At 41.5% G+C, this 26,447-nt stretch overlaps 1 protein-coding gene across 2 annotated transcripts in view; it reads left to right on the top strand.

Annotated features, from left to right (window-relative positions):
• Window positions 1–1,700: 1,700 nt before the first annotated feature.
• Window positions 1,701–26,447, top strand: part of FZD6 (frizzled class receptor 6) — a 37,342-nt gene continuing 12,595 nt past the window's right edge. The window contains exons 1-2 of one of the 2 annotated variants that reach the window (XM_082719326.1): window positions 1,701–2,065; window positions 3,025–3,338. In XM_082719326.1, the coding sequence (XP_082575452.1) occupies window positions 3,162–3,338 (177 nt within the window). In that variant the 5' untranslated portion in view covers window positions 1,701–2,065; window positions 3,025–3,161. Of the gene's footprint in view, window positions 2,066–3,000; window positions 3,339–26,447 lie in introns of both variants that reach the window. The other variant, XM_082719325.1, reaches the window with a different exon arrangement.

Here is a 26,447-nt window from a genome sequence, read left to right as displayed (position 1 = left end):
AAATGCTGTTGCAAAAATGGTATCAATAGACATCCCCAGCATGGGGACAGGTGCTGGGGTGTGGGACAAGTCACCCTGTCCAGTGCTGGAAGCCTGGGCAGGGCGTGGGTGTGGGACGGTGCAGTGACTTGTGATTCAGGGCCCACAGTCTTCCTCCCCCAGACATTCTGTCACCCTCCTGGTCCAGCTTTGTTCATTATGAACAGGATAGAGAGTCCAGGAATATGCCCATATACATGGAACAACCCATCCTTGACAAAGGAGCAAAGACAATACATGGAGTGAAGGGCATCTTTTCAACCAAAAGTGCTGGAACGACTGGACAGTCGCATGCGAAACAATGAATCTGGCCACAGATCTTACACAACATCTTCAAAGAAATCAACTCAGAATGGATCATAGACCTGACTGTAAAACACAGGAGAACATAGGGGAAAGTCTGGAAGTCCTTGGGTTCAGTGATGACTTTTACTGTACAACTCCAAAGGCACGATCCACGAGAGCAATAGCCCATGAGCTGGACATCGTTGAAATTCAACACTTCTGCTCTGTGAAAGACGATGCCAAGAGAACCGGAAGATAAGCCACAGACAAGGAGAAAATATTTGCAAAGGATATATCTGATAAAGGATTGTTCTCCAAAATACACAAAGGACTCTTAAAACCTAACCAGAAGAAAACAACCAACCCAATTTTAAAAATAGACCAAGGACCTTCACAGAAACCTCATCAAAGAAGATACACAAACGGTAAATAGTGCTGAAAAGATATTTGCATCACGTATCATCAGAGAAGTGCAAGTTCAACCAACAGTTGAACTGCTCCTATTAGAATAGCCAAACTCTGGACCACGGACAAGGCCAAATTCTGTTGCTGTGGAGCAACAGGAACTGTCAGACTTCGCTAGTGGTGATGCAAAATGTTACGGCCACTTTGGAAGACAGTTTGGCCATTTCTTATAAAACTAAACATGCTCTTACCCTGTGATCCCGCAGTTGGGCTCCTTGGTATTTGCCCCAAAAAGAGTTGAAAACTTAACATGGCACGAAAAACTGCACACGGGTGTTTAGCACTTTTACTCATCATCGCCAAAGGTTGGCATCAAGCAAGACTACCTTGCGAAGGTGAATGCATGGTACAGCCAAAGGGATTTGATTCAGCGCTTATAAAAAACGAGCTGTCAAGCCATGAGAAGACATTGAAGACTATGACTAGGTGAAAGAGGCCAATCATATTATACATATTATACAATTCCAACTATATGACATTCTAGAAAAGACAATACTATGGGGAGAGGGAAAAGATCCGTGGTCGTTGCGTCTTAGGAAGAAAGGAGGGATGAATAATCAGTGAAGCCCACGAGATGATGTGTGGCATGGTTGATTCTAGCCCCTAGGCTGACTTCTAAAGTAGTTCTATTTCTATCAGGGTTTTGCGTCAGTAAAACTGTGGGACCTGCCAGGCTGGAATCCTATTGCCACCTGCGCCTCAAGTTGGTGGCCGGACCCCCAAAACTAACAAAAGGGACCCCGCCACTTTCCCACTAGGGACACTTGGAGAATTGCCTTTACAGAGCAAATCTGCCCCCTTTTAAGAATCCTTGTGTGTCCTGAGATCCGAAATGCAGTGGGTCCTCTTAAAGGAAGTTTTTGTTGAGGGGAGGCACCCAGAAGCTTCAAGAAAGCCCTGTAGGCGGAAGCCCGCTGCACGGGGAGAGCGAGACGCGCGGCCCAGCCGTGTGCTGCGGGTACCAGAACCACCGCAAGGTGGAGGGGACCCATCCCCCGGCCGCACAGCGGGACCCGCAGCCCGACCCCGGTCCCCGGGGCGCCGCCCGGGCCGCAGCGCAGGCGGGGCCGGGCGGAGGGCCAGGTCCGCCGCCGCCGCCGCCGCCGCCGCCGCGAGCCCAGACCTGCCCGCCCGACCTGGCGGCGCAGTCTCGCGGGATCGCCCGGCCCTCGCTCCCCGGGCCGCTCCGGAGGCAGCTGGAGTTCCGGACGCTTCGCGGAGCCGCCGTCTCAGCTCGCGGCGGCCGGACGCTCGACCCGGCGAGGAGCGGAGGGAGGTGAGGCCCCTCGGGCCGGCTGCGCGGGCGGCCGCTGCGGGGCGGGCCTCGGGGGCGCGCGGCGGGCGGGGAGCCACAGGTGCGGGGCGGGCGGCGGCGGCGGGACAGGCCGCGCAGGCCCGAGTTGCCGCAGAAGTCGGGGCGAGCTCCCGGGGGACGCTGCCGGGGCCCCGCGCCGCCCAGCCGGCCCGGGACGCTCGCTGCTGCGCGGCTCCAGGCCCGGGGCAGGTGCGGGGCTGTGGGGCGAGGGCCCGCGCGGGGCGCTGGAAGCCGGGCACCGGGCACCGGGCGGGGGCGGGGGTGCTGGGGTGGGGGGTGCGGCTGGTCGCGACTCGGGGCCCACGGCCTTTCCTCCCGCGGACGTCCGTCACCCTCCCGGTCCAGCTTTGTTCCTCTGCCACTCCTCGCCCCAGCCCGTGAGAGCTGATTTCGCTCCTCCGGGAGGAATCCTAGACGTCTCCCCCCAGTTGGCCTTTTGAAAACCGGGAAAGCCCATCTCCCGGAGACGGCCCCACAGACCGGCCCTAGGGAGTCCTCCAAGGCTTTAGGAACTCATTGGGTCTGAACGAAATTTCCCTGGGACTCAGTTTTCTTGTGCGTAATCAGATCCCCAACAGGGGCCCTTAGCGTTCACGATTCTGTTAATACTTTTTAACGTATTATCAACCCCAGCGTGACTTTTTTTCCCTCCACCTCACTCATCCTTTGCCCCCCCCCCCCCAAGGTTCTATCATGGGTTCCCTAGAGACGAGGCATCCTCGGCCGATTCTGTATTCTGTGCCAGAGCAGGTGAAGAGTATCTCGAAAGGACGGAATTTTCCGTCGTTTTTCCAGCGTTAGTTACCCAGGGTGAAAAACTCAACCTCTGCACTTTGATGTCCGCCTTTGAGTGTATGACAGATGTCGCACATGCCCTCTCTTGGTTGTTTTTACAGTAATTGACCCAGAACTCATTTCAGGAAAAGAGCTTCCTTCAAAATGGCAAAATGGCAAAATAATGAAAGAGCAATTTGAACATTTTCTTTCTGGATGACCATCTAAGGATGAAAAGAGCGATTAATCCCAGCCATGTGGTAAAACCAGGAATCTGAAGAAAATGGAAATGTTGGCATTTTTGTGGATATGTGTTTTTCCACCCTTCATAAGAGGGCACAGTCTTTTCACCTGTGAACCAATTACTGTCCCCAGATGTATGAAGATGGCCTACAACATGACATTTTTCCCTAATTTGATGAGGCATTATGACCAGAGTACAGCTGCTGTGAAAATGGAGGTGAGTATTTCTTCATACATTTATAGAGAAGTAGTTGATGCTCTGCTCTGGAATAAACTATAAATGTGACTTTTTTTTTTTTTTTTTTAATCACAGTAAGGGATTCCATTAAGTTGTGAACAACTTCATATTTTGAATACATCCTTTCGAAAATTAATTTCCCCTACTAACTTCTGTTTTGTGTAGTTTTGTGGCCCTTGTTAGTGCATTTGTTCAATGGAGGGTTTATTTTATATGAGGTGTAAGTGATGATTTTGAAATATCGTGCACCTGGCAAATGTTTTGCTTCCTTTAATCAATTATGTATGGTAGTTCCTCTGGAAGTGTGAATTATGAATTTTTCCTATTTCATTGAACATATATCCTATATTGTGCTTGAACTACACCCGTGTATTTTCATAAGTAGTTGTAAATGTTCACCTGGCCCAGTTTTTCTGAAATAAATCAATTACTGGAAGATGTGAGGGCTGAATTGTTTGGCTAAAAAGTGGCTTTTTTTTTTTTTTTTTTTTTAAGCGTGGCACTTAAGTACTCTTTGTAAGATACCTGTTAAAAGAAACCACAGGTCTAGGGAGGAGCAGAGTGACACTAAAGATTGCCTTAGGTACCTCAGTTACCAGCCTCCGGTTTGGAGATATGCAGATTGCCGGGATGTGTGGGAAGAAAGAGTTACCTGTAGAGACAGGGAACCTGCCCTCCTGTACAGATCTCTTAGATTGGTAAGTCTCAAGAATGGAAGAAGACAAATATTTTTCTAGTCTTTCTCCAGAAGAAGCGTCCAGGGATGGTAAAGGCTTTTCCCCCTCAGAACGTTGCTAAGAGATGAAACTCCTACAACTTTAATATAGACACTAATTTAAAAAGAGATTAGATTTATGCATTCACTGTTGTTTAGTTGAATAGTTTTTCACTACCTCATTCGTAGATACTGGTCTAAAATAGCAGTTTTTAAATACTAAGTAGACGTTCTTGAAAAAGATACTACAAATTACATTTTTGGTACTCTTTCAGTGGTTTTTCAAACCAATGCAAAGTATCATTTTGAACACTGAGCAAATGGTGCAGTGATACTTTAATTCATTAATCAGGACCATTTTGATAGCTTAATCTGATCAAAATAAAGTATGTAATAGGAGTGCCTTCAAGGAATAATTACATCATTCATGTTTTCTCTGATAGTTTTATAACTCATGTCTTATAAAGTTCTTAAAAAATATTTTTATTCTTAAATCCGATTTCCTTTCTGCATAATAGCTACATACATTTGAATGGTAACACTGGCCTTATAAAGTCACATCATTTGGAGTTCATTATCCTAGAGTACCATTGTAGAGAGAGGGGAGAGATGCATCCTGTAATTTCAAGATGATACAAACTACTTTTTGTTCCATGTGTCTTTTTTTTTTCCACGTGTCTTTTTAAAACCAGTTGTTTCTGATTAAGAGAAAAAGGTTTTTTTTTTATTTATCTAGCTGCTTTTCTTTCCCAAGGGGTTTCGTGTCTGGACATTATCAAGAAGGCATTTTTGTTCTCACCACCTTTATTTGATTGCTAATGTTAGCAACCTCATTATATAATCTTCCCCATATGCTAAACTTTTTCATAGACTTTACTGTTAAGTTTTTTCTAGCAGTCATACTTCAGTAAGTTTAAGGGTATAAGAGAAGGAAGTCATCAAGCAGTTGTTTAATATAATATTAGTCTGCAAAAGAAGAAAGGGAAACGGAAAGGCTAAATAATATCAACCTTTGTCAGACTGTAAATCCTTGGGTATTCTTTTTTTTTTTTGGGCCATGGTATTGTGCTTTTACTGTTGCCCCGTCTTTACTTGTCCTTAGCCAGTGATGTTCTCTTTTAGTTCCTATAACGAATGCCCAAAGTCCTATAATTTGAGAGTTGTGACACTAAATAACATGTAGAGCTTCCTAATCTCTTTTGTGCCACTGACCCCATCTAGAATAAGAGAATGTTTTAAAATTGAATTAAGATGAGGTGCATGACAAAGGAAACCAATTGTATTGAAATATACCTCTCTTTATAGCCCTGGTTAAGAACCCGTGAGCCCTCCATCATGTAGGAACCGAAGCTCAGAGAAGTTACGATTTGTCCAAGTCTGAGCACAAGGTTCCAACAAACTCTTCTCTGTCCACACGGACCATAATGTCATCTTTAAGTGGTTTTGTTTGTCTGTTTGTTTTTAGCCTTTGATCTTAATCAATAAAAAAGAAGATATTTCCCAAGACTCAGAATATGATGGGTTAATTTCAGTCTTTGCTGCTGCTTTGCAAATTTCATTTCTATAAAAGTTAAACTGGGAATTTTGGTGTTTTTTTTTTTAACCTCTCTTCAGACCTACCTGTGTTTCTTCTTCTCATCTGTGCCTTGAATACTAAGTCTTCTCACAGTTTTCACCAGTTGCTCCTCTCTGGTTGTGTCAAAGTGATTTTATGAAAACAAATCCTCATGGTCCACTCTGGGAGTAATAACATTCTTCACCATTTCCCTAGAGCTAGAAGAATGGACCTGACTCTAGTGTGTTCTTCATAGGGGACCCTGCCTTCCTGGCCAGCTTCCTTCCCATCTTGTCCCTTCAGACGTTACACACTTTGCTCCACATTGCTCTCTCTCACTTCTGTGCCTTTTACACATTGTATCCATTGTGTCCTAGACTCTGTACCTGTCCTTCACCTACTCGGTTTATGCAGGTCTCTGTGCTTAGGGAAGCCTTCTTTCACCTTTCTCCCAGGCATATGTAATCTCACTTTCTTTTTTTTTTTTTTTTTTAAAGACTAAGTGAGTAGCCTTCTTTTTTTTTTTTTTTTTTTTAAGATTTTATTTATTTATCAGAGAGAGAGAAGGGGAGAGAGCGAGCACAGGCAGACAGAATGGCAGGCAGAGGCAGAGGGAGAAGCAGGCTCCCTGCTGAGCAAGGAGCCCGATGTGGGACTCGATGCCAGGACGCTGGGATCATGACCTGAGCCGAAGGCAGCTGCTTAACCAACTGAGCCACCCAGGCGTCCCTGTAATCTCACTTTCTATACTCGGATAGTGCCTAAATATATAACGGTTCTTATATTTATTACGCAGTATCGCAGTTATGCATGTAGCTCTCATTAGATTGCGAGTGTGTGGAGAGAGAGGATGGTGTTTATTCACCTTTTCCCAATGCCTAGTCCAGTGCCTCAGAGCATGGTAGATGCCTAGTAAAAGCTGAATAAAGAAACCAGTGGTGTTTCCTGTTCTAATAAATCAGCAAAGAGAATTTTACCGCCAAATCGTCACTTTCCACCTCTGTCATCTTCAGTGTTCAAGTGAAAGAAACTCTGATACTTTTAGGTGGTTCTCAAATCACCCACCTGGGTTCTACCTGAGCCTGGGTCTGATGAAGCGTATTAGCTGACATCCTCGGTGTTCTTTCCCATGTTAACATGATACTTGTTTCTTGGAATTTAAAGAATCTTATTTTGGGGGCCTCTGGGTGGCTCAGTTGGTGAAGCATCCGACTCTTGGTTTCAACTCAGGTCATGATCTCAGGGTCCTGAAATCCAGCCCCACACAGGGCTTCCTGCTCTGCAGGGAGTCTTCTTGTCTCTCCCTCTCTCTGCCGCTGCCCCTGCTCACAAGTGCACGCTCTCTTGCGTGTGCATGCTCTTTCTCAAATAAATCTTAAAAAGAATATTTTTCTCTTTAACCATTAATATTTATATGGAGTGAAAGAATTCATCTTTTTTTTTCTTTTTTAAAGATTGTATTTTATTTATTTGTCAGAGAGAGAGAGCACAAGCAGGCAAAGGCAGAGAGAGAAGCAGACTCCTCACTGAGCAAGGAGCCCAATGTGGGATTTGATCCCAGGACCCTGGGATCATGACCTGAGCCGAAGGCAGCAGCCCAACCAACTGAGCCACCCAGGCATCCCAAGAATTCGTCTTTTGATTGGTGTTTTGTATTATAAACCACATGTCTTAGTTTCTTTACAAACATTGTGCTATAGTCTGGTCAAATACTAAATCATAACTGTGTAGAGCCTGGCTGTTACTAAAACACACACACAAACACATACACACACTCACAAACCACAAAAAACGTTTTATAACGTCTCAAAAGAAAAGATGAGGTTTTATACTTCCAACCCCAATGTTTTCAGTTCCTGCTGGTCCCTACTGAGTTCACAGTGTTCACTATAAATTAACGTTAGAATAATGGGCTGAAGAATCATCATCTGATTATTGCAAGCAACTCGTTGTGCTTTCTCAACTACCAAGAATTCCATACATCAATGGATCTATCCCAGTCCTCTTTTACACCTTAGTTTTCATTTTGTCTGAGGGCTGTCCTGTTTTATAGCCATAGAATTCATAGCACCTGTTGTCAAAGCTTCTCTGTGATTACAGGAGATGGGTTAGAGCAGTGGTTCTCAGGGTTCAGTTCATAGACCAGCAGCTTGTGGGCTTGTTAGAAATATATGTTCATGGACCCCATTCCAACCTACTGAAGCATGATCTGTGAAGTCAGGGCTCAGGAGGCTGTGTTTTAACAAGCTGTCTGAGAGTTTCTCACGAACATTAATATTTGAGACCCACTGGTTTAGAGCAAGGAATGCAAACTTTCTGTAAAGGACCAAATAATAAGAATTTTTGGCTTTGCAAACCATACAGTCTCTGTCACAGCTATTCAACTCTGCACCTGTAGCAAAACAGCCATAAACAGTTTGTAAACAAATGAGTGTAGATGGGTTTTCAATAAAACTGTATTTACAGAAACAGGCAGTGCACCATTTTTTGGCCCACAGGCTAGTTTGTGGGACCTGGTTTAAGGTATTTGAAAGTGTTCCTAAGGATATTACACACAGAGTATGTATTAAGTAAACATGATCATTCTTGTTAATATGTTACTTGAGCTTTATCTTTCCACATAAATTTTTCTTAGGCCAAATTTATCACAGACCACTGACTGGGATATTCTTATTCTTCGGTTTTGTTTCAGAGATTGCTTGAAATGAGGGATTTCAGTTTTGTCTTTTAATGTCTGAAGCTGAAGTCATTTGTATTTCAAAGAGTTAATTTACAATTCTGAATAGTAACTTGGCTTGGTAATGAAAAGGATGTTGTACAGCCCAACTCTCCCAAGTAGAAAAACAAATGGCTGCTGGTTTTCCATTGTGTTCCTTTTCGTTTCGTATCTAGAGCATTGTTTCCCAAATTGTGAGGCTGATGTCCCTTGAGAGACTGATTTCATCCAGAAGGAGCTGAGATTGATCTAGGGAAAATGGAAACAGGAATATTCTATTTTTCTTTTTGAATTGCCTTCGTTGAGGTCTAGGCAAAAGCAAAGTCATGTATTGTGTTTGGAACAGCATGTGGTCATTGTACTTTCAAATAGTCTAAAGGGAAGTAAGCCAAAAAACCCCCTTTTCTTTCCACCTGTTAATACGCACCACTGAAACTTCTCTCTATCCAATTAAAAATACAGGAATGGAGCAAGACTGTGTAAACAAACTTCTAAGGAAAAAAACCATTTCTGCGAAACAGTGATTTTTTTAAACGTTTTCACTTTCCTGCTTTTAAAGGAGTCTAGTGGACCCCTTCATTTCGTCCTTATTCTCTAGCCTTATATCCCCATATGGAAGGAAAGAAAATGTTTAGTGTCACTAATTCTTGTTTTTCAGGAAAGACTTTCTGAAAATAGCTGTAACTATTCCGAAAGTAAGTTGTTGAGTCATTCAAAATGAAACAGATACTGAAATGTGTTCCAAGTCAGAGTGTGTATGGTGGCTACCTTTGTGTTTTAAATGTACAACTCATAAACTTACCTCTTTTGTGATACTGTGTAACAGTAGTGATGCAGGACAGTTGTTAGGGTTCAGAGCCAAGGGCCAAAAAAGAATTCTGGAGACGTTTTTGATGGAAGAAGATTGTTTTATTAAAGCATGGGGACAGGATCCCTGGGCAGAAAGAGCTGCCCCGCCCGGGGTCGCGAGGAGTAGCCCATTTTATACTTCCAAGTTGGGAGGGGTTTAGGGAGAGCCTAAGCCTCCCAGGTATTTTGGAAACAGGGTTTCCAGCATCCTGAGGGGGCTAGCTGTTAGGAAAAAGTCATATATTACCCTTTAGTAAAAACCCAGTCAGGAGACTCTTCAGATATATATATAAGCGGGTCATACACTTTGGAGGATGATTGCCAAAATGTATCTTGTTGGGGGGAGTGTAGAGAGAGAAGGAAGTTTCCAAAGAAATTTTTATATGTTACAGTAGACTTACAGGATCCTGGGGGTCAAGTTAAGACTGCCTTTTGCCCTTAGCAAAGTGTTAATATCGAGGCAGTGGAGTTCCTAGAGGAATGTCGCTCTGCCTGTTTCCGGACTTGTCATCCGGCTGTAAGTACTAAGGAAATTTAATTTTTCTTTTACCTTTGTTTCCCACATCAGTAGTAAGAAAGTACCGTGACTGTATCGTCATCTTCAGAATCAGGGTTAGATGCGTATGTGAGCAGAGAACAGCACGTCTCCGGGGAGGCTCTGCTGATGGGCACCAGGTCCCTATAGGGCTATCCCTTGGTATTCCACAGTCTGGGACGTGACTAGTTATGCCTTCAGGAGAGCCTGTCTGTCCATGAAGTGTCATGGTTCTTCCAGATCGTGAGAAGACTGTTGTGTTATTTCCTTTCCTTGAGAATGCGACATGTAGGTAGCGAAGGCTTATGGCTCTGGTTTGTGTATTTGTCGTGTAGGCTTTCATTAATATTTACCGAATGTATACCTGAATGTGTAGTTTCCCTGGAATTAGAATTTTTCCAATTCACAAGTTTTAAATTAAAGAGTTGACTCTTCCCTGAATGAATTCTTTTGTAGTGTCAACCAGTTATTGCATATATTTGCCATATTTCCAAAGTAAACAGTTTATTGAAGAAATAACTTAAAATTAATAATGCTTCCTGCTAAGAACACTTAAAAAAATAACAAGTATTCCATCGTGGAAATAATGCAAATTCCTGCTTTTTCTTCTCTTATATTCTAGGCCCTGCTTTGTATTATTTAAAGAAACTCACTTGCCTGATACTGGTCTCACTCATGAAAATAAGTGACAAATTTTCCATCACTTTCTTGTATAGTTGTCTGTAACACTCATAGAATTTATTTGTGATCTCTGTAGACACATTAATAGTATTTACTCTCTGAGGAATAAACATATAAGAACCCCCTTTACGTGTGCCTGGGTGGCTCAGTCCGTTAAAAATCTGCCTTCGGCTCAAGTCATGATCCTGGAGTCCCGGGATCGAGCCCCGCATCAGGCTCCCTGCACCGTGGGCAGCCTGCTTCTCCCTCTCCGCCACTTGTGCTCTCTCTCATGCACGTGCTGTCACTCTCTCTCTCTCTCTCTCAAATAAATAAAATCTTTTTAAAAAAATAAATAAGGACCCCTTTAGATCTCAAGTGACTCTCTTTCTAGCTAAGACCTATCACTTTTTTTCTTCTCATTTTTTAGACTTCTTCGCTCTCCCTCAGTTTTCATTACCATCACTAGAAGTTGATTTTGTTTTGGTGCTTTTTTAAAGTAAGGAATAAAGCTCTTAGCACTTCTTGAGAATTACTGAGTATGTCCCCGTGAGTAGAAAGCACATAACCTGAGTGGAGAATCAGATGTGTCACGGCACTCAGTCTTGTTCAGGAGAAAGTGGCTTGCTCCCTTACTTCCATGTGCGATCCATGTTTCAGTAAAGTGACAAATGCTTATATATCCTCTGTCTTTTAGTTTAATACTAAGGGAGTCAGGGCACAGCTAAGATACTGGCACAGGACCTCTCTGCTTAGGGGTAGCTTTACATATTTTTAAAAAATCAAAGTATCTCTCTTCTTCTGATCATGCTCTAGTGGAATTCTAATCCAGACTTTCTCTGCAGGATCCTACAGTGTCACTGACTCCAGGCTTACATTATGATTCCTTCCATTGTCAAGTCATAGCATGTGTGTTTTAAGGAAAAAGATGGTAATATGGCAGAAGCCGGCATTCCGAGAGTGTAGCAGTTTACTCACGCTGCTTTCCCGTCTTAATATCTGCTCAGGCCACTTGAAGATGGAATGCTATTGGGTAGGCCTGACGTCATAAGGGGGAGTTAGGTAATACCCAGTTCATGAGAGGTGGCTTTAGGTGGTTCTGTGTAGATGTCCCTTAGTTGTGTCTAGTCTTGACACTATCAGGAACTATTAGCAAACCAAGGTGGAAGGTCCTTTTATTTATTTAGGGTTCATCTCCTCATTGGAATATATCTATGCCCTTAGCAGCTTTCTGTCCTAAATACAGTGGGCCAGAGTGATATTGTATGAAGCAGGATATGGGTAGGGTCTCTGATGATGACATCGAGTCACAGAGCTGAAAATCTGATATTACTTTAAAGCGGTGCTTCTCATACCTTGGTGTGCATTAGAACCATCCAAAGGGCCTGTTAGAACACAGATCACTGCTCCCACCAGAGAACTCCTGAACCCGTAGGCTGCAGTGGGATGGAGAATTTGCACTGCTCTCAAGTTCCCTCAGGACGCTGCTGCTGCTGCTTGCTCAGGGTCCACTCTGAGAACCACTGCTCGAAGGCAAGTTGGGAAAGTTGTGTTGCCGTCCTTCCTAGGTGAAAGTAGACGGCTTTTGGAAGCAAAAAGCACTGGCCAGATTAGCACTAGCCTGCATGTAAGGGGCCAAAGCTGCCATCGATTTGTTCCACTAGAGACGGCATCTGGGAGAGCATCTTAGCCATTTGATTGGGGTTGCTTGAGACAACCTATTAATGACATATTCCATCGTGCTGGAGAGTTAAAGTGGACAGGTTCTAAGAATTACACCCCTAAATATGTTTTCAGTGGTGTTATTAGTCTCTGAAAGTGCTCCCGCCCCTGCCCCCAGTAATATCGCTCTTGATTTTCTACCTTGGTAGAGGAAGATTTCTCATGGTTTCACTTGGCCCCTTCTACCATAATAATATTTATCCTGGAAGCCCGTATGGTGATTGTACTGTAGCTAAATACAGCTGTTTGAAGTATGCAGGCATGGACTTAGAAATTACAGTGGGCTGGGTTTAGGGTCCCACCAAGCCCTATCATGAGCCCATTTATCCTCTGACCTCCAAAGCCCAATTTCTGAAACTAGCACATTGAATCTAGAATGAATACACCCATATCAGTGTATCTTAGCCTTGTCTAAAATTCTGTTCCTTCCTCCTTAATTCAGCATACTCAGAAACCGATGTAAGTGAACAGTGTCTTACAAGTAATGTATACTCCCTTTTTCCAGATGTGATTTTGACTTGACCATCCCACGGCATGCTGGGGTAGAACTCTACTTACAGATTGAGACTTGTAGAGTGGTTGGGATGTGGTATAAGGCTATTTATTTTCTTCTTACAAAGCAAATCTTTCAGATGAGGAGCACCTGCCCCAACAAAGGGTGAAGGTCTGCTTTGAGGTCTTCAGGTTCAGAGAGCTCTGTGTGAGTCCTCTGAACCTTGTCTTGTATCCCCACTTCAGATCTAGGGGTCCCACTGCTTCCAGATCACAATATCCCTCCATATCTTATGTGAAAGGGAAGCAAATTTAGCCAAAGTATAATTTGACAACCTGCAGTGTCAAACTGTGTATTTGATTTTCAACTTCTTAAACTTTAAATCCTTTTAATCCTTGTATTTCATTCCACTCCTTGAACCAAGAATTGAGGGATGCCAATTTGTCACTCTTTTTTTTTTAATTAAGATTTTATTTATTTATTTAACACAGAGTAGTCAGAGAGGAAGGCAGAGAGGGAGAGGAGGAAGCAGGCTCCCTGCTGAGCAGAGAGCCCGATGTAGGGCTCGATCCCAGGACCCTGGCACCATGACCTGAGCTGAGCAGAGGCTTTACCCACTGAGCCACCCAGGCGCCTCACCAGCCACCAGGCGCCTCACTGAGCCACCCAGGGGCCTCACCATATCTGTTTTCCCCTTCATCTTATTGACTTTCTTGCCCATCTTGTGGTAGCGTAGTGTCAGAGTTAAAGAGGACATACTCTGGAGTCATATGGACCCAGGTTCACATCCTGCTTGCCTCTTACTACTTAGGACACTTGATGAAAGTTGCTCGTAGAGAGCCTCGGTTTCCTCATCTGCAAGGTGGAGCTAAGAATATCTCTTGCACGGGACTACTGTTGTATGAGAATTGGCATATGGGAAACCGCAGTGCCTGGTTTATGGCAAGTACAACTCTGACTTATTATCAGTAGCTATAGTGTTGGTAAAAGGAGCATTAGGAGGAAGGGCACTGACATTCTAATTCAGGTAAGATTTGGGGATTTAAAAAAAAAAAAAAAAAGATTTGGGGATTTCAGTAACGACTTCAATCAGCAGTTGGATTCTTGTTTCTCACTTTTAACCTGAGGTCTGGATTAGGTCAGTGGTTTTCAGGCTGTGATCTCTGGCAGTCCTTTGAGGTCACTGGCAGGGAAGGGGAGCAGTGAGAGGGCTCTCAGAGGGAGGGCTTCCTTTTCAGCCAGAGCATCTGTGCTTTTATTTATTTAATATAGCAGGCTTCTTTGTAATCTCTTATTTAAAGAAAAATCTTGGCAAAATACACACACACACACATTTAGAAAATAATAGACTTAAAAGTCCACTCAAGTCCTTTCCAAGTCTAAAATTCTTCATGTCTATTAGTTGCAGAAGGTGAAAGCAGTCCACACTGGATGTGACCCGAAGACATGTTTTATTTTTCCTGTACAGTATTTTAAATGTTTATATTAAAGTACCAAAAATTTGGAGATTTTATATAAAAATCTAGATTCTGTTTTCATCTGAAAAATTGATAAATCTGACAGGCCTGTGCCCCCATTTTCAAATAGTCAGTTGGGGGTTGAATGGCAGCTGCCCCCTATCTTCTACCCTCTGAATTTACCTGCCTGGCCTGTGAAGGTATTGAAGGTTCAACATCTGATTTATTGGCTGCTCATTGCATGAACCTCAATATTATTGGATTAACCAGTACTGGTGTTCTAGAATTATTAAGCAAAAGATGAGACTATAAGGGCCTACTTAGTCAGAGCTAGCCATTTTGTTATTTATGCAGTAAACTTAGATTGACAGCCGCCCCCCCCCCCCCAGCCGAGAAACTTACTTAGAAACAAGTCTGGGAAACCAGTGAAATATGACTGACCAACCCCTGATAATAGAGCCCATATACCAGGACGTGTCAGGTCAGGGGGAGGTAACAGAGCCCAGAATACAAGGATGAGTCAAGCCAGGTGGAGACATCCAGTCAGAAAATACCTCCCTAACCACCCAAGAATGTGGGCCCTGCCTTTTGGGCGCCAATTCTAACCAGAGTGATAGGCTAGTTCAAATAACGACTATAGGGTGAATTGTATAATTCAATTGGCCACCTCTGTGTGGCCAGGCTCAACCACATGGCCTTTGCTCTAGAAAAGTTAGTCTGTGAGACTGGGAGGGGTCGCCTCTTTGTAAGAGACGGCCCTGGCTGGTCAGTTTGATTCTCGATGCTTGGCGCAAAATAAAGCTTTGCTTGACCTTTGCTTTGTATCAGTCTCGCTCCTTTGACCATGGGCCCAACAGGGACTTGCCTTATTGGCCCTGTAAGGAAATTATTTTAGCATAGCAAAAGGACGTGTGTCACTTTCATTTTGCCTGCCCTTAAACTGGACAGTAACCAGATCTTAAATGCTGACCATCAACTTACCCTAGCTATTACAGAATGACTCCTGAGTTAGAATCACACACAGTGTATTTTCATTCTTTCCACTCTAGGGTCTGATTAACAGACACTCAAAAATGTTAGGAACGAGGCTTAATTGGACAGTAAGTAAGGAAAGAAATGTTACTCGTTGTCCATGATTCTCCTTCTTCCACTTCAGCTCCTGAAGGGATAATCGCACTGTCTGGGCATTCTCCCTCTTGGGGTAGAGAAAACTGAGAGAAAGACTCTGCTGTTTGTTCTTTAACAAGCTCCTGTGAGGCAGCAAAGCGTTGGTCTCAGCATCATCTGTATATGGGCAACACGGTCTGCCACCCGTTGGAGGGCCTGTCTTTGCCCGGTCACTTTGCCGCATCAGCACGGGGTGAACTCTCCACGGCTCCAACGTTCTTTACGGCTCTTGCTCTGTAATTGTTGGGTGTGGGTTCCATATGTGCTCTTTAAATCAGACTTGTTAATTGTAGTGTTGTAATCACATCTCATATTTACTTATTAATTTTTTCTGCGTTTGCCCTTTCATTTAGCAGGAAATATGCATTGAAAATTCTTATTAAGGTCATGGAATTCTCCATTTCTCCTTGCAGTTTCATTGCTTTTTTAATGTTTTATGTATATTGTATGTATATTTATGTATGTATATTTAATGTATATACAGTGCTCAGCAATGCATTTTAAAGTAGATCTGTTGTTATTTATCCAGAATCTGACCTCATTCTTTTTTCTTTCATTACTTTTATTCCCTCAGTTGCTTGGTACTGTGTCACATTTTTATTTTGTTTTTTTAAAATCTCAGTTCCAGGGGTGCTTGGGTGGCTCTGTGGGTTAAAGCCCCTACCTTTGGCTCAGGTCATGATCCCAGGGTCCTGGGATCGAGCCCCGCATCAGGCTTTTTGCTCAGTGGGGAGCCTGCTTCCTCCTCTCTCTCTCTGCCTGCCTTTCTGCCTACTTGTGATCTCTCTCTCTTTCAAATAAATAAATAAATAAAATCTTTAAAAAAAAATAAGTCTCAGTTCCAGTGTAGTTATCCTATACTGCTGTATTGGTCTCAGGTGTACAATACAGTGATTGCGCAATGCAGTACATTACTCAGCGTTCATCAAGATCAGTGTACTCTTTAATCCTCATCATCCGTTTCACCCAGCCCCAGCCCACCTCCCTTCTAATAAACATGTTTGTTCTCTATAGTTAAGAGTCTGTTTTTGGGGGGGAGGGGTTGTTTTTTCTTTCCTTCGTTCCTTTGTTCCTTTGTTTCTTAAATTCCACATATGAGTGAAATCATAGGTATTTGTCTTTCATTGACTGGCTTATTTCGTTTAGCATAATACTCTCTAGCTCCATCCATGTTGTTGCAAATGGCCAGATTTCATTTATTTTTTTTTATGGCTGAATAATATTCTATTATATGTCTACTATGTCTTCTTTATCCATTCATCTATCGATGGATTCTTAGGCTGTTTCCATAATTTGGCTATTGTAAATAATGTTGCAGTAAACAGAGGGGTGCCTATATCCCTTCAAATTCATGTTTTTGTATTCTCTGGATAAATACCCAGTGGTGCAATTACTGGATCATAGTGTAGTTCCATTCTTTATTTTTTTTTTAGGAACCGCCACAATGTCTTCCACCCTGACTGAACCAGTTTGCATTCCCACCAACAGTGCAATATCACCAGCAATATCACATCATCACCAGCACTTGTTCTTTCCTGAGTTTTTTATTTTAGCCATTCTGACAGGTATAAATTGACATCTCATTGTGGTTTTGATTTGTATTTCCCTGATGATGAGTGATGTTGAGCATCTTTTCATGTGTCTGTTGGCCAGCTGTGTGTCTTCTTTGGAGAAATGTCTGTTCATGTCTTCTGCCCATTTCTTACTTGGATTATTTGGTTTTTTGGTGTTGAGTTGTATCTGTTCTTTATATATTTTGGATATTAACCTTTATTGGATACATCATTTGTAAATACATTCTCCCACTCAATAGGTTATCTTTTAGTTTTGATGATTATTTCCTTTACTGTGTAGAAAGCATTTTATTTTGATATAGTCTATCTACAAAGATAGTTTATCTTTGCTTTTATTTCTTTTGCCTTGGGAGACCTATCCAGAAAGATGCTGTTATGGCTGATGTCAGAGAAATTACTGCCTGTGCTCTCTGCTAGGATTTTTATGGTTTCAATTCTCACATTTAGTTTTTTCATCCATTTTGACTTTATTTTTGTGTTTGGTATAAAAAAGTTGTTCAATTTCATTCTTTTGCATGTAGCTGGCCAGTTTTGCTAACACCATTTGTTGAAGAGACTGTCTTTTCCCCATTGTGTATTCTTGCCTCCTTGGTAAAGATTAGTTGAGCATATAATTATGGGTTTATTTCTGGACTTCCTTTTCTGTTCCATTGATCTGTGTGTCTGTTTTTGTGCCAGTACCATACTGTTTTGTTGTTTTTTGTTTTGTTTTGTTTTGTTTTTTTACAATTTTAAACTTGTATGCATGTAGTACCATACAGCTTTGATTAATTACTACAGCTTTGTAATATATCTTGAAGTCTGGAATTCTGATACCTTCAGTTTTGTTTCTGTTTTTCAAGATTGCTTTGGCTATTCAAGGTCTTTTGTGGTTCCATACAAATTTTAGAATTGTTTATTTTAAGAATGTGAAAAGTATTGTTTGATAGTGATTGCATTGAATGTGTAGATTGCTTTAGGTAGTATAGACATTTTAACAGTATTTGTTCTTCCAGTCCACAAACATGGAATATCTTTCCATTTGTCTCTGTCATCTTCAATTTCTTTTTTTTTTTTTAAATAAATTCTTACAAATAGAATTATTATTTTTTTGTTCTTTTTTTTTTTTTTAAAGATTTTGTTTATTTATTTGACAGAGATTACAAGTAGATTGAGAGGCAGGCAGAGAGAGAGAGGAGGAAGCAGCTCCCTGCTGAGCAGAGAGCCTGATGTGGGGCTTGATCTCAGGCCCCCGGGATCATGACCTGAGCCGAAGGCAGAGGCTTTAACCCACTTAACCACCCAGCACCCTTTCAATTTCTTTCATCAGTGTTTTTCAGTTTTCAGAGTACAGGTCTTTTATCTCTTTAGCTAAGTTTATTCCTAGATATTTTATTATTTTTGGTGAAATTACAAATGGGATTATTTTCTTAATTTCTCTTTCTACTGCTTCATTATTATTGTATAGAAGCTCAATGAATTTCTCTATACTGATTTTATGTCATGAGACCTTGCTAAATTCATTTATCAGTTCTAGTAGTTTTTTGGTTGAGCCTTTAGGGTTTCTTATACATAATGTCATATCATCTACAAATAGTGAAAACTTTACTTCTTCCGTACCAGGTTGAATTTCTTTTTGTTGTCTGAGTACTGTGGCTAGGATTTCCGGTACTATGTTTAATAAAAGTGCTGAGAGTGAACATCCTTGATTTGTTCGTGACCTTAGGGGAAAAGTTCTCTGTTTTTCCCCATTGAGAATGATATTAGCTGTGAGTTTTTGATATAAGATCTTTATTGTGTTGATGTATGTTCCCTCTAAACCTACTTTGTTGAAGGTTTGTATCATGAATGGATGTTGCATTTTGTCAAATGCTTTTTCTCCATCTATTGAAATGATCATATGATTTTTATAATTTCTCTTATTGATGTGATACATCATGTTGGTTGATTTGTAAATATTGAACCACCCTTGCATCTAGGAATAGATCCTACTTGATTGGTGAATGATCTTTTTAATGTATTGTTGGATTCGATTCACTAATATTTTGTTGAGAATTTTTGTGTCTATGTTTATCAAAAATATTAGTCTTTAGTTCTTTTTTCTTTTCTTTCTTTCTTTTTTTTTTTTTTTTTTTTGGTGCTGTCTTTAATATCAGGGATGTTGGCCTCATAGAATGAATTTGGAAGTTTTCCTTTGTGTTCTATTCTTTTAGAAAAGTTTGAGAAGAATAGGCATTAACTCTTCTTTAAATGTTGTTAAAATTCACCTGTGAAACTGTGTGGTCCTGGACTTCTGTATTTTGGGAGTTTTTTGATTACGCATTCAATTTCATCACTCATGATTGGTCTATTCAAATTTTCTGTTTCTTCCTGATGTAATATTGGGAGATTATGTGTTTCTAGAAATTTATCCATTTCTTCTAGGTTGTACAATTTGTTAACATATAATTTTTCGTATTCTCGTACAATCCTTTATATTTCTATGGTGTCGATTGTTATTTCTTCTCTTTCATTTCTGATTTGGTTATTTGAGTCCTCTCTCCCTCACACTTTTCTGTTTGTTTGTTTTCCATTGATCTTTTCAAAGAACCAGCTCCTGGTTTCATTGAGCTGTTCTATTTCTATGTCATCTGTTTCTGCTCTAATTTTTATTATTTTCTTTCTCTGTTGGTTTTGGGTTTTATTTGTTGTTCTTTTTCTAGTTCCTCTAGGTGTAAGGTTAGGATGTTTATTTGAGATTTTTCTTGCTTCTTGAGGTAGGCCTGTATTGCTCTAAACTTCCCTCTTAGAACCACTTTTGCTGCATCTTAAAGATTTTGGACCATTGTGTTTTCATTTTTATTTCTGTCCATGTATTTTTTATTTCTTCTTTGATTTCTTGGTTGATCCACTTATTGTTTAGTAGGATGTTATTTAACCTCAATGTGTATATGTTCTTTCCAGATTTTTTCCTGTGGTTGATTTCTAGTTTCATAGCATTGTGGTCAGAAAAGAAGCTTAGTATGACTTTGATCGTTTTGAATTGGTCGAGACTTGTTTTGTGGCCTAATATGTGATCTGTTCTGGAGAATGTTTCATTTGCCCTTGAATATATATTCTCTGTCTTAGGAAGGAATGTTCTGATTATATCTGTGTCATTCAAAGTCACTGTTTCCTTGTCGATTTTCTGTTTGGGTGATCTGTCCATTGATGTAAGTAGCATGTTAAAGTCTGCTACTGTTATTGTATTACTATCAGTATTCTTTTATGTTTGTTATTAAGGGTTTTATGTATTTGATTGTTCCCATGTTGGGTAACATAGTATATTGTAATATTGTAACAGTATTGCAATTGTTGTATCTTCTTGTTGGATTGCCCCCTTTATGACAATATAGTGTCCTTCTTTATCTCTTGTTACGGTCTTTGTTTTAAAGTCTATTTTGTCAGGCGCCTGGGTGGCTCAATGGGTTAAAGCCTCTGCCTTCGGCTCAGGTCATGATCCCAGGGTCCTGGGATCGAGCCCTACATCCTGTTCTCTGCTCAACAGGGTGCCTGCTTCCCCCTCTCTCTCTGCCTGCCTCTCTGCCTACTTGTGATTTCTGTCAAATAAAATCTGTTAAATAAATAAATAAATAAATAATAAAGTCTATTTTGTCGAATATGTTATGCCACAGCTTTCTTTTCACATCTATTTGCATGATATATGCTCTTCCATCCCTTCAGTTTCAATCTGCCTGTATCTTTAGGTCAGAAATGAGTCTCTTCTAGGTAGCATATAGATGGGTCTTGGTTGTTTATCCATTCCATCACCCTATGTCTTTTGATTGGAGTGTTTAGTCCATCTACATTCAAAGTAACTAATGATAGTCATGTATTTATTGTGATTTTGTTACTTGTTCTGTGGTTATTTTTATAGTTCTTCTCTGTTCCTTTCTTCCTTTGCTCTCCTCTCATGGTTTACTGGCTTTCTTTAGTGATATACTTGGATTACTTTTTTTTATTTTTTGTATGTCTATTGCTGTTTTTTGGTTGTGGTTACCATCAGGTTTGTATATAGCATCTTCTGTATATATCAGTCTATATTAAGTTGATGGTCATCTAAGTCTGCACCTTCTTTACTCTCTCTCCTGCTGCGTTTTACATATATGGAGTAATACTTTATAGTCTTTTCATTTGTGAGTCCCTTGACCGATTTTTATAGATATGCTTAAATTTTACTGCTTTTGTGTTCCCTACTTTCTCTTATTCTTACTTATGGTCTTTCCTTTCCATTCAGAAGGGTCCCTTTACCGTTCGTTGTTGGGTTGTTGTTGTAGTCATGAACTCCCTTAACTTTTGTTGTCTGGAAAACTCTTTATCTCTTCTTCTATTCTGGATGATAACTTTGATGGATAGATTATTCTTGGCTGCAGTTTTTTTTTTTTTTCCTGCCAGCAATTTGAAATATATCATGCTACTTTCTTCTGCCTGCAAAGTTTCTGCTGAAAAGTCTGCTGATAGCCTTATGGGTCTTTACTTTCTTTTTTGTTTTATTTTGTTTTGTTTTAAAAGATTTTCTTTATTTGAGAGAGAGCGAGTGAGAGAAAGGATGAGAAGGGGAGAAGGTCAGAGGGAGAAGCAGACTCCCCATGGAGCTAAGAGCCCAACACGGGACTCGATCCTGGGACTCTGGGATGATGACCTGAGCCAAAGGCAGTCGCTTAACCAGCTGAGCCACCCAGGTGCCCGTGGGTCTTCCCTTTGTATGTAACTGTCTTCTTTTTCTTGATGCTTTAAAAATTTTTCTCTTTATTACTGTTTTTTCCAATTTGATTACTGTGTGTGTTGGTTTGGCTTCCTAGGGTTGATCTTGTTGGGAGATTTCTGTGCCTCCTGGATATGGTCAGTTATTTCCTTCTGCAGGGAAGTTTTCAACTATTATTTATTCAAATAAACTTTCCCTTTTCTTCTTCCTCTGAGAATGTTATGCTTGATGAATTTGCTGAGTTTCCTGTCTGTTATCATTTTGCATAATTTTTTTTTCTCTTGATTACTTTCCATTACTCTGTCCTCCGGGTCACTAATTCATCTTTTTGCTTCCTTTAGTTTGCTATCTATTCTATCTACTGTATTTTTAATCAGGCTCCATGCCCAGCCAGAAGCCCAGTGAGTGACTTGAACTCATGGCCCTGAGCTGGAAACCTCAGCTGAAATCAAGAGTTGGTAACTGACTGAGTCACTCAGGCAACTCTCCCTCTAGTGTATTTTTTTTTTTTAAGATTTTATTTATTTATTTGACAGACAGAAATCACAAGTAGACGGAGAGGCAGGCAGAGAGAGAGGGAAGCAGGCCCCCTGCTGAGCAGAGAGCCCGACGCGGGACTCGATCCCAGGACCCTGAGATCATGACCCAAGCCGAAGGCAGCGGCTTAACCCACTGAGCCACCCAGGCGCCCCCTCTAGTGTATTTTTAATTTCATTTATTGTGTTCTTCATCTTTCATTGGCTCTTTTTATCTTTTTTTTTTTTTAAGAGTCTCACTAATGTCTTCCACTCTTTACTCAAGTCCAGTGAGTATCTTTATGGTCATTACTTTAATTTTTCTATCAGACACATTACTTATCTCTGTTGTGCTTAGGTCTCTTGTGGTTTTCTCCTCCTCTTTTATTTGGTACATAATCCTCTATCTCCTCATTTTGGCTAACTCTCTGTGTCTAAGTGTTACGGAAGTCAGCTACATTTCTGCTCTTGAAAGTAATGGCCTTATGAATAAAAGGTCCTGTAGTGCCTTGCAGTGCAGTGTGCCTTGTTCCCCAGAATCTGGTGCTTCAGGGGTGTCGCCTATGTGTATCACACACACCCTACTGCTGTGTGTTGGCCACTTTTGCCTTTAGTCCAGTCTTCTGCAATGGCTTTCTTTGCCTGTTGTGGGCAGTGCTTGGTCCCCGTGTTGTTAGTGGGCCAGTCTGGGGCCACCTTGGGCTTGAGTTTAGTCAGACCAGGCATTTGCCTGAAATGTTATAGCACCAAACTGAAGGGTGCTTTCCCTGTGTTGTCCCCTGAGAAACTGTTATTGGTTGGTGGGCCTGCAATCTGACCAAGCTGACTGCCTGCAGCCCACTGCTGGGACTGTCCGATTGGGTGTGTGGTTAGCCTTCCCTCACCCAAGGGCAGGAGTCCCTTTGGAGCGGAGCTGGCCCGTCATAGCTGCTTGCACACTACCTGGCTTTTGGCTCCAGCTTGAATAGCCACCAACCAACAGCTGCTGGAAGGGCCAGGGCCCACAGTGTCCACAAGGTTTGTGCTGCCAGTGCAGGGTGTGGCTGGTACAGCCGCTGGTCTGGGCCTGCAGTTTTTGTAAGGCATGCTGGTCTTCAGTAGGACCAACCACCACTGGAGGATTGAGGCTTCACAAAGCCCAGGAGTTGGGAGCCCTGGTGTTGGCAAGGTATGCCAGTGTTCTGGGAGGAGACCCTCAGTGCTGGGACTGAAGCAAGCTTGGCTAGATGGGGCAGATCCCCTAAGAGGGCAGGTGGTGGTATGAAGAAGTTAGGTAGTAAGTGTCAGTTCTGGGCTAGTTCTGAAAGGTGGCCATGTGTTTGTGCTATGGTTGGGAGAGGAAAATGGTGCCTGCCAGCTCCTTTGTTCCTGGGTGAGTCTCCCAGGGATCTCTATCCTTTAGGGACACACTCTGAAATTAGTAAATAAACCCCCTGTATGCCCCAGGCTACTATGTCTATGCTGTATCCCCACGGATTATTTGTAGTGCTGTCTTTAAGGGTGGGGAATCAGCTGACTCTTCCAGAAATCATCCTGCTGATTTTTAAAATCTGAGACTTTAAGTTCCACTGATTATTGTGAGAACTCACAAAATTCAGCCCCTCTAGTTTTCAAAGCCAAATGTTATGGCACTTAATCTTCCCCATTCAGCCTCCCCTGTGTGATTGTCTTTCTCTCCCCTCTCCACATCCATGGCTCCCTCCTTTCCAAGGACTGCCAGGGTTCATTTGGCTCTGACCACATCTCCATCCTTCCTAACCTCTTCAGTGTGGCCTCTTCTCTACCTTTAGTTGTGGAGTTGGTTTCACCAGTCTTTGGGTTGTTCTGTGTTTTTTTTACACTGATATGAACATTACCTAGTTGCATCTGTGGGCCAAGGTGAGCTTTCCGCCATCTTACCAGATGCTCCACCTCAATTCCTTTTTTTTTTTTTTATAAGATCTTATTTATTTATTTAATAGACAGATCAAAAGTAGGCAGAGAGGCAGGCAGAGAGAAAGGAGGAAGCAGCTTCCCACTGAGCAGAGAGCCTGATGCAGGGCTCCATCCCAGGACCCTGACCATGAACTGAGCTGAAAGCAGAGGCTTTAACCCACTGAGTCACCCAGGTGCCCCTCAATTCCTTTTTATCTTTCAGAAATGTCTCAGTGTTTATAGTTCATTGATAAGAGTTTTCCTAGTTTTTTGTAGAGCTATAGATTTTCTTTTTTCTCCTTAGAACTTTTTTCCCATTTCAATGGTATTTGGAGAAGAAGAGGATGATAATATGAAGTTCAGTGCATTCCTCTTGAATCAGAATTTTCATCTTCTCTTACTCTATATATTCTCATTGGGAAATTTGATTCAGATATTTCAGTTACCATTTTTATAATGATGGCTTCCAAATCCATGTCCTTTACCTAAAGTCTGTCACTTGCAGAGCCCTATTTATTTAACTGTCTGCTAGTAGATATCCACACTCACATGTCCTATGGGCACTTCAAATCACCCATCAACAGGTGAACTGATAAACAAATTATGGTTTAATCACACGATGGATTACTACTTAGCAATTAAAAAGAAGGAACTGCTGAGGCATGGAACAACATGGATGAATTTCAAAATAATGATGCCAAGTGAAAGAAGCCAGACAAAAAAGAATATATGCTGTATGATTTCATTTATGTAAAACCTAGAAAATACCACTCTGTAATGACAGAAAGCATATCAGTGATTGCCAGGGGAGGTTTTTTGGCTTGTGGTAGGGAGTGAGAGGGGAGATAGGAGGGAGGGATTACAAAGAGGCAAGAGAATACTTTTGTGGTAATGGATATATTTATTTTGTTGATTCTGGTAATGGTTTCAAAACCCATCAAAGTTTACACTTTATACATGTTCAATTTATTATATGTCAATTATACCTAAATGAAGCTGGAAGAAAACCCTCACTATTAAAGGCTTTTAACGGAAAAACAGGAGTTCCTGCCCACTCTTCTCTATCCCCATCCCCATCGTCCTCCCCAAAGACAGACACTTTGAACTCCTTCAGGGCTCTTCCGATACACAGGCCATGTTCTAATATGCTTAGTCTGTTGCTTATTGATTCGTCCATTTAGAACTTCTGGCAGTCTCTGTTTATTCTATATGGTAGTTGATTATTGATTTGTCTTACTCTACCATTTTTTCTTCTCTTCCCAGTGTTCTAATATAATTCTTGGTTAAATCAATCAATCTCCAGTGCTAGCATTACTAGGAACATTAAATATTGTACATTACTGAGTCGAGTAGTTTGCTTTGATTGAATGTATTTCTTTAATACCTTCCCTCTTGGTTAACACAATAACTACATTTTCCCTTATTTGCTTGTTTTTTATGTACCTATAGCTAGTTTTTTTTTTCTTGATGTCCTAGACTTTTAGACATCTAACAGCAATTTTTCCAGATGCTTAAAATACCATATAATCTGTCAGTTCCAGTCCCCCAGTGCCATTCCCTTGAGGCATTCATTCTTCCTTCAGCTATCTGTCCTCGTATATTTGCCCTGATTGCTTTCTGGACTAGATACATAGTGGTAAGGACTACAAAGAAACACAAATCAGAACAATGGAACAGAGAATGGAAAGACATTTTTTTACATAGGGTGGGCAGGGAATGCTTCTCTGAAGTGACAGTTTTGCAGAGACCCAAATGAATGAGGACACAAGCCATGTGACTGTGTGGAGGAAGAGTGTTCTAGGTAAAGGGAACAGCAAATACAAAGATTCTGAAGCAGAAATACACATGGAATTATGAGAAGCAAAATGCCAATTTAGTGGCATTGGAGTGAATAAGAGAAAGCATGGTAGGAAATGAGGGAAAGGGTGGTCGGAAAGTGGCCAGGGGCCAGGAAATCTGCGGCCTCATAGGACTTGATAAGAACTCTAGAATTTATTCTAATGGAGTCTTTTTAACAAGGACAAGCTTACATTTTAAAGAATCACATTGGTTGGAAGGTGGACTGAATGGAAATGGACTGTCTGATTTGCGAGAGTGTTAAGTAGTGAGACCATTAGGAAACTATTTCAATAGTCTAGGTGAAAGATTTAGTGGCTTAGGCATAGTAACTTAGTAATAGTGAGAAATGGTCAGATTTGAAATCAATCTTCAGGGGAACCAATAGGATTTGCTGCTGGATCAGATATGGGGTGAGAGACAGAGAGGAGTAAAAGGTGAGTCTTTGGATTCTTGGTCAGAGCAACTTGGTGAATGGTGGCACTACCTGAGATGGGGAAGATGGAGGGATTCTTTGGGAGATAGGATGCTGTGGGATTGAGTTGTGTTTTGAACATACTGGGTTTGAGATGCATGTTGACAGTTTATTGGAATTCTCCAGGGGCAGGTGGTCATCAAATAGAGGGTTCACAGGAGAGATGGGGCTGGAGATGACTTTAGGAATCTTCGTGTACAGTT

Source organism: Mustela nivalis (genome assembly GCF_964662115.1).
Source record: "Mustela nivalis genome assembly, chromosome: 2".
In the NCBI taxonomy this organism is placed as follows: domain Eukaryota; kingdom Metazoa; phylum Chordata; class Mammalia; order Carnivora; family Mustelidae; genus Mustela; species Mustela nivalis.
Note: the sequence above shows the minus strand (reverse complement) of the source record. Positions and strands in the feature narration are given on the sequence as shown.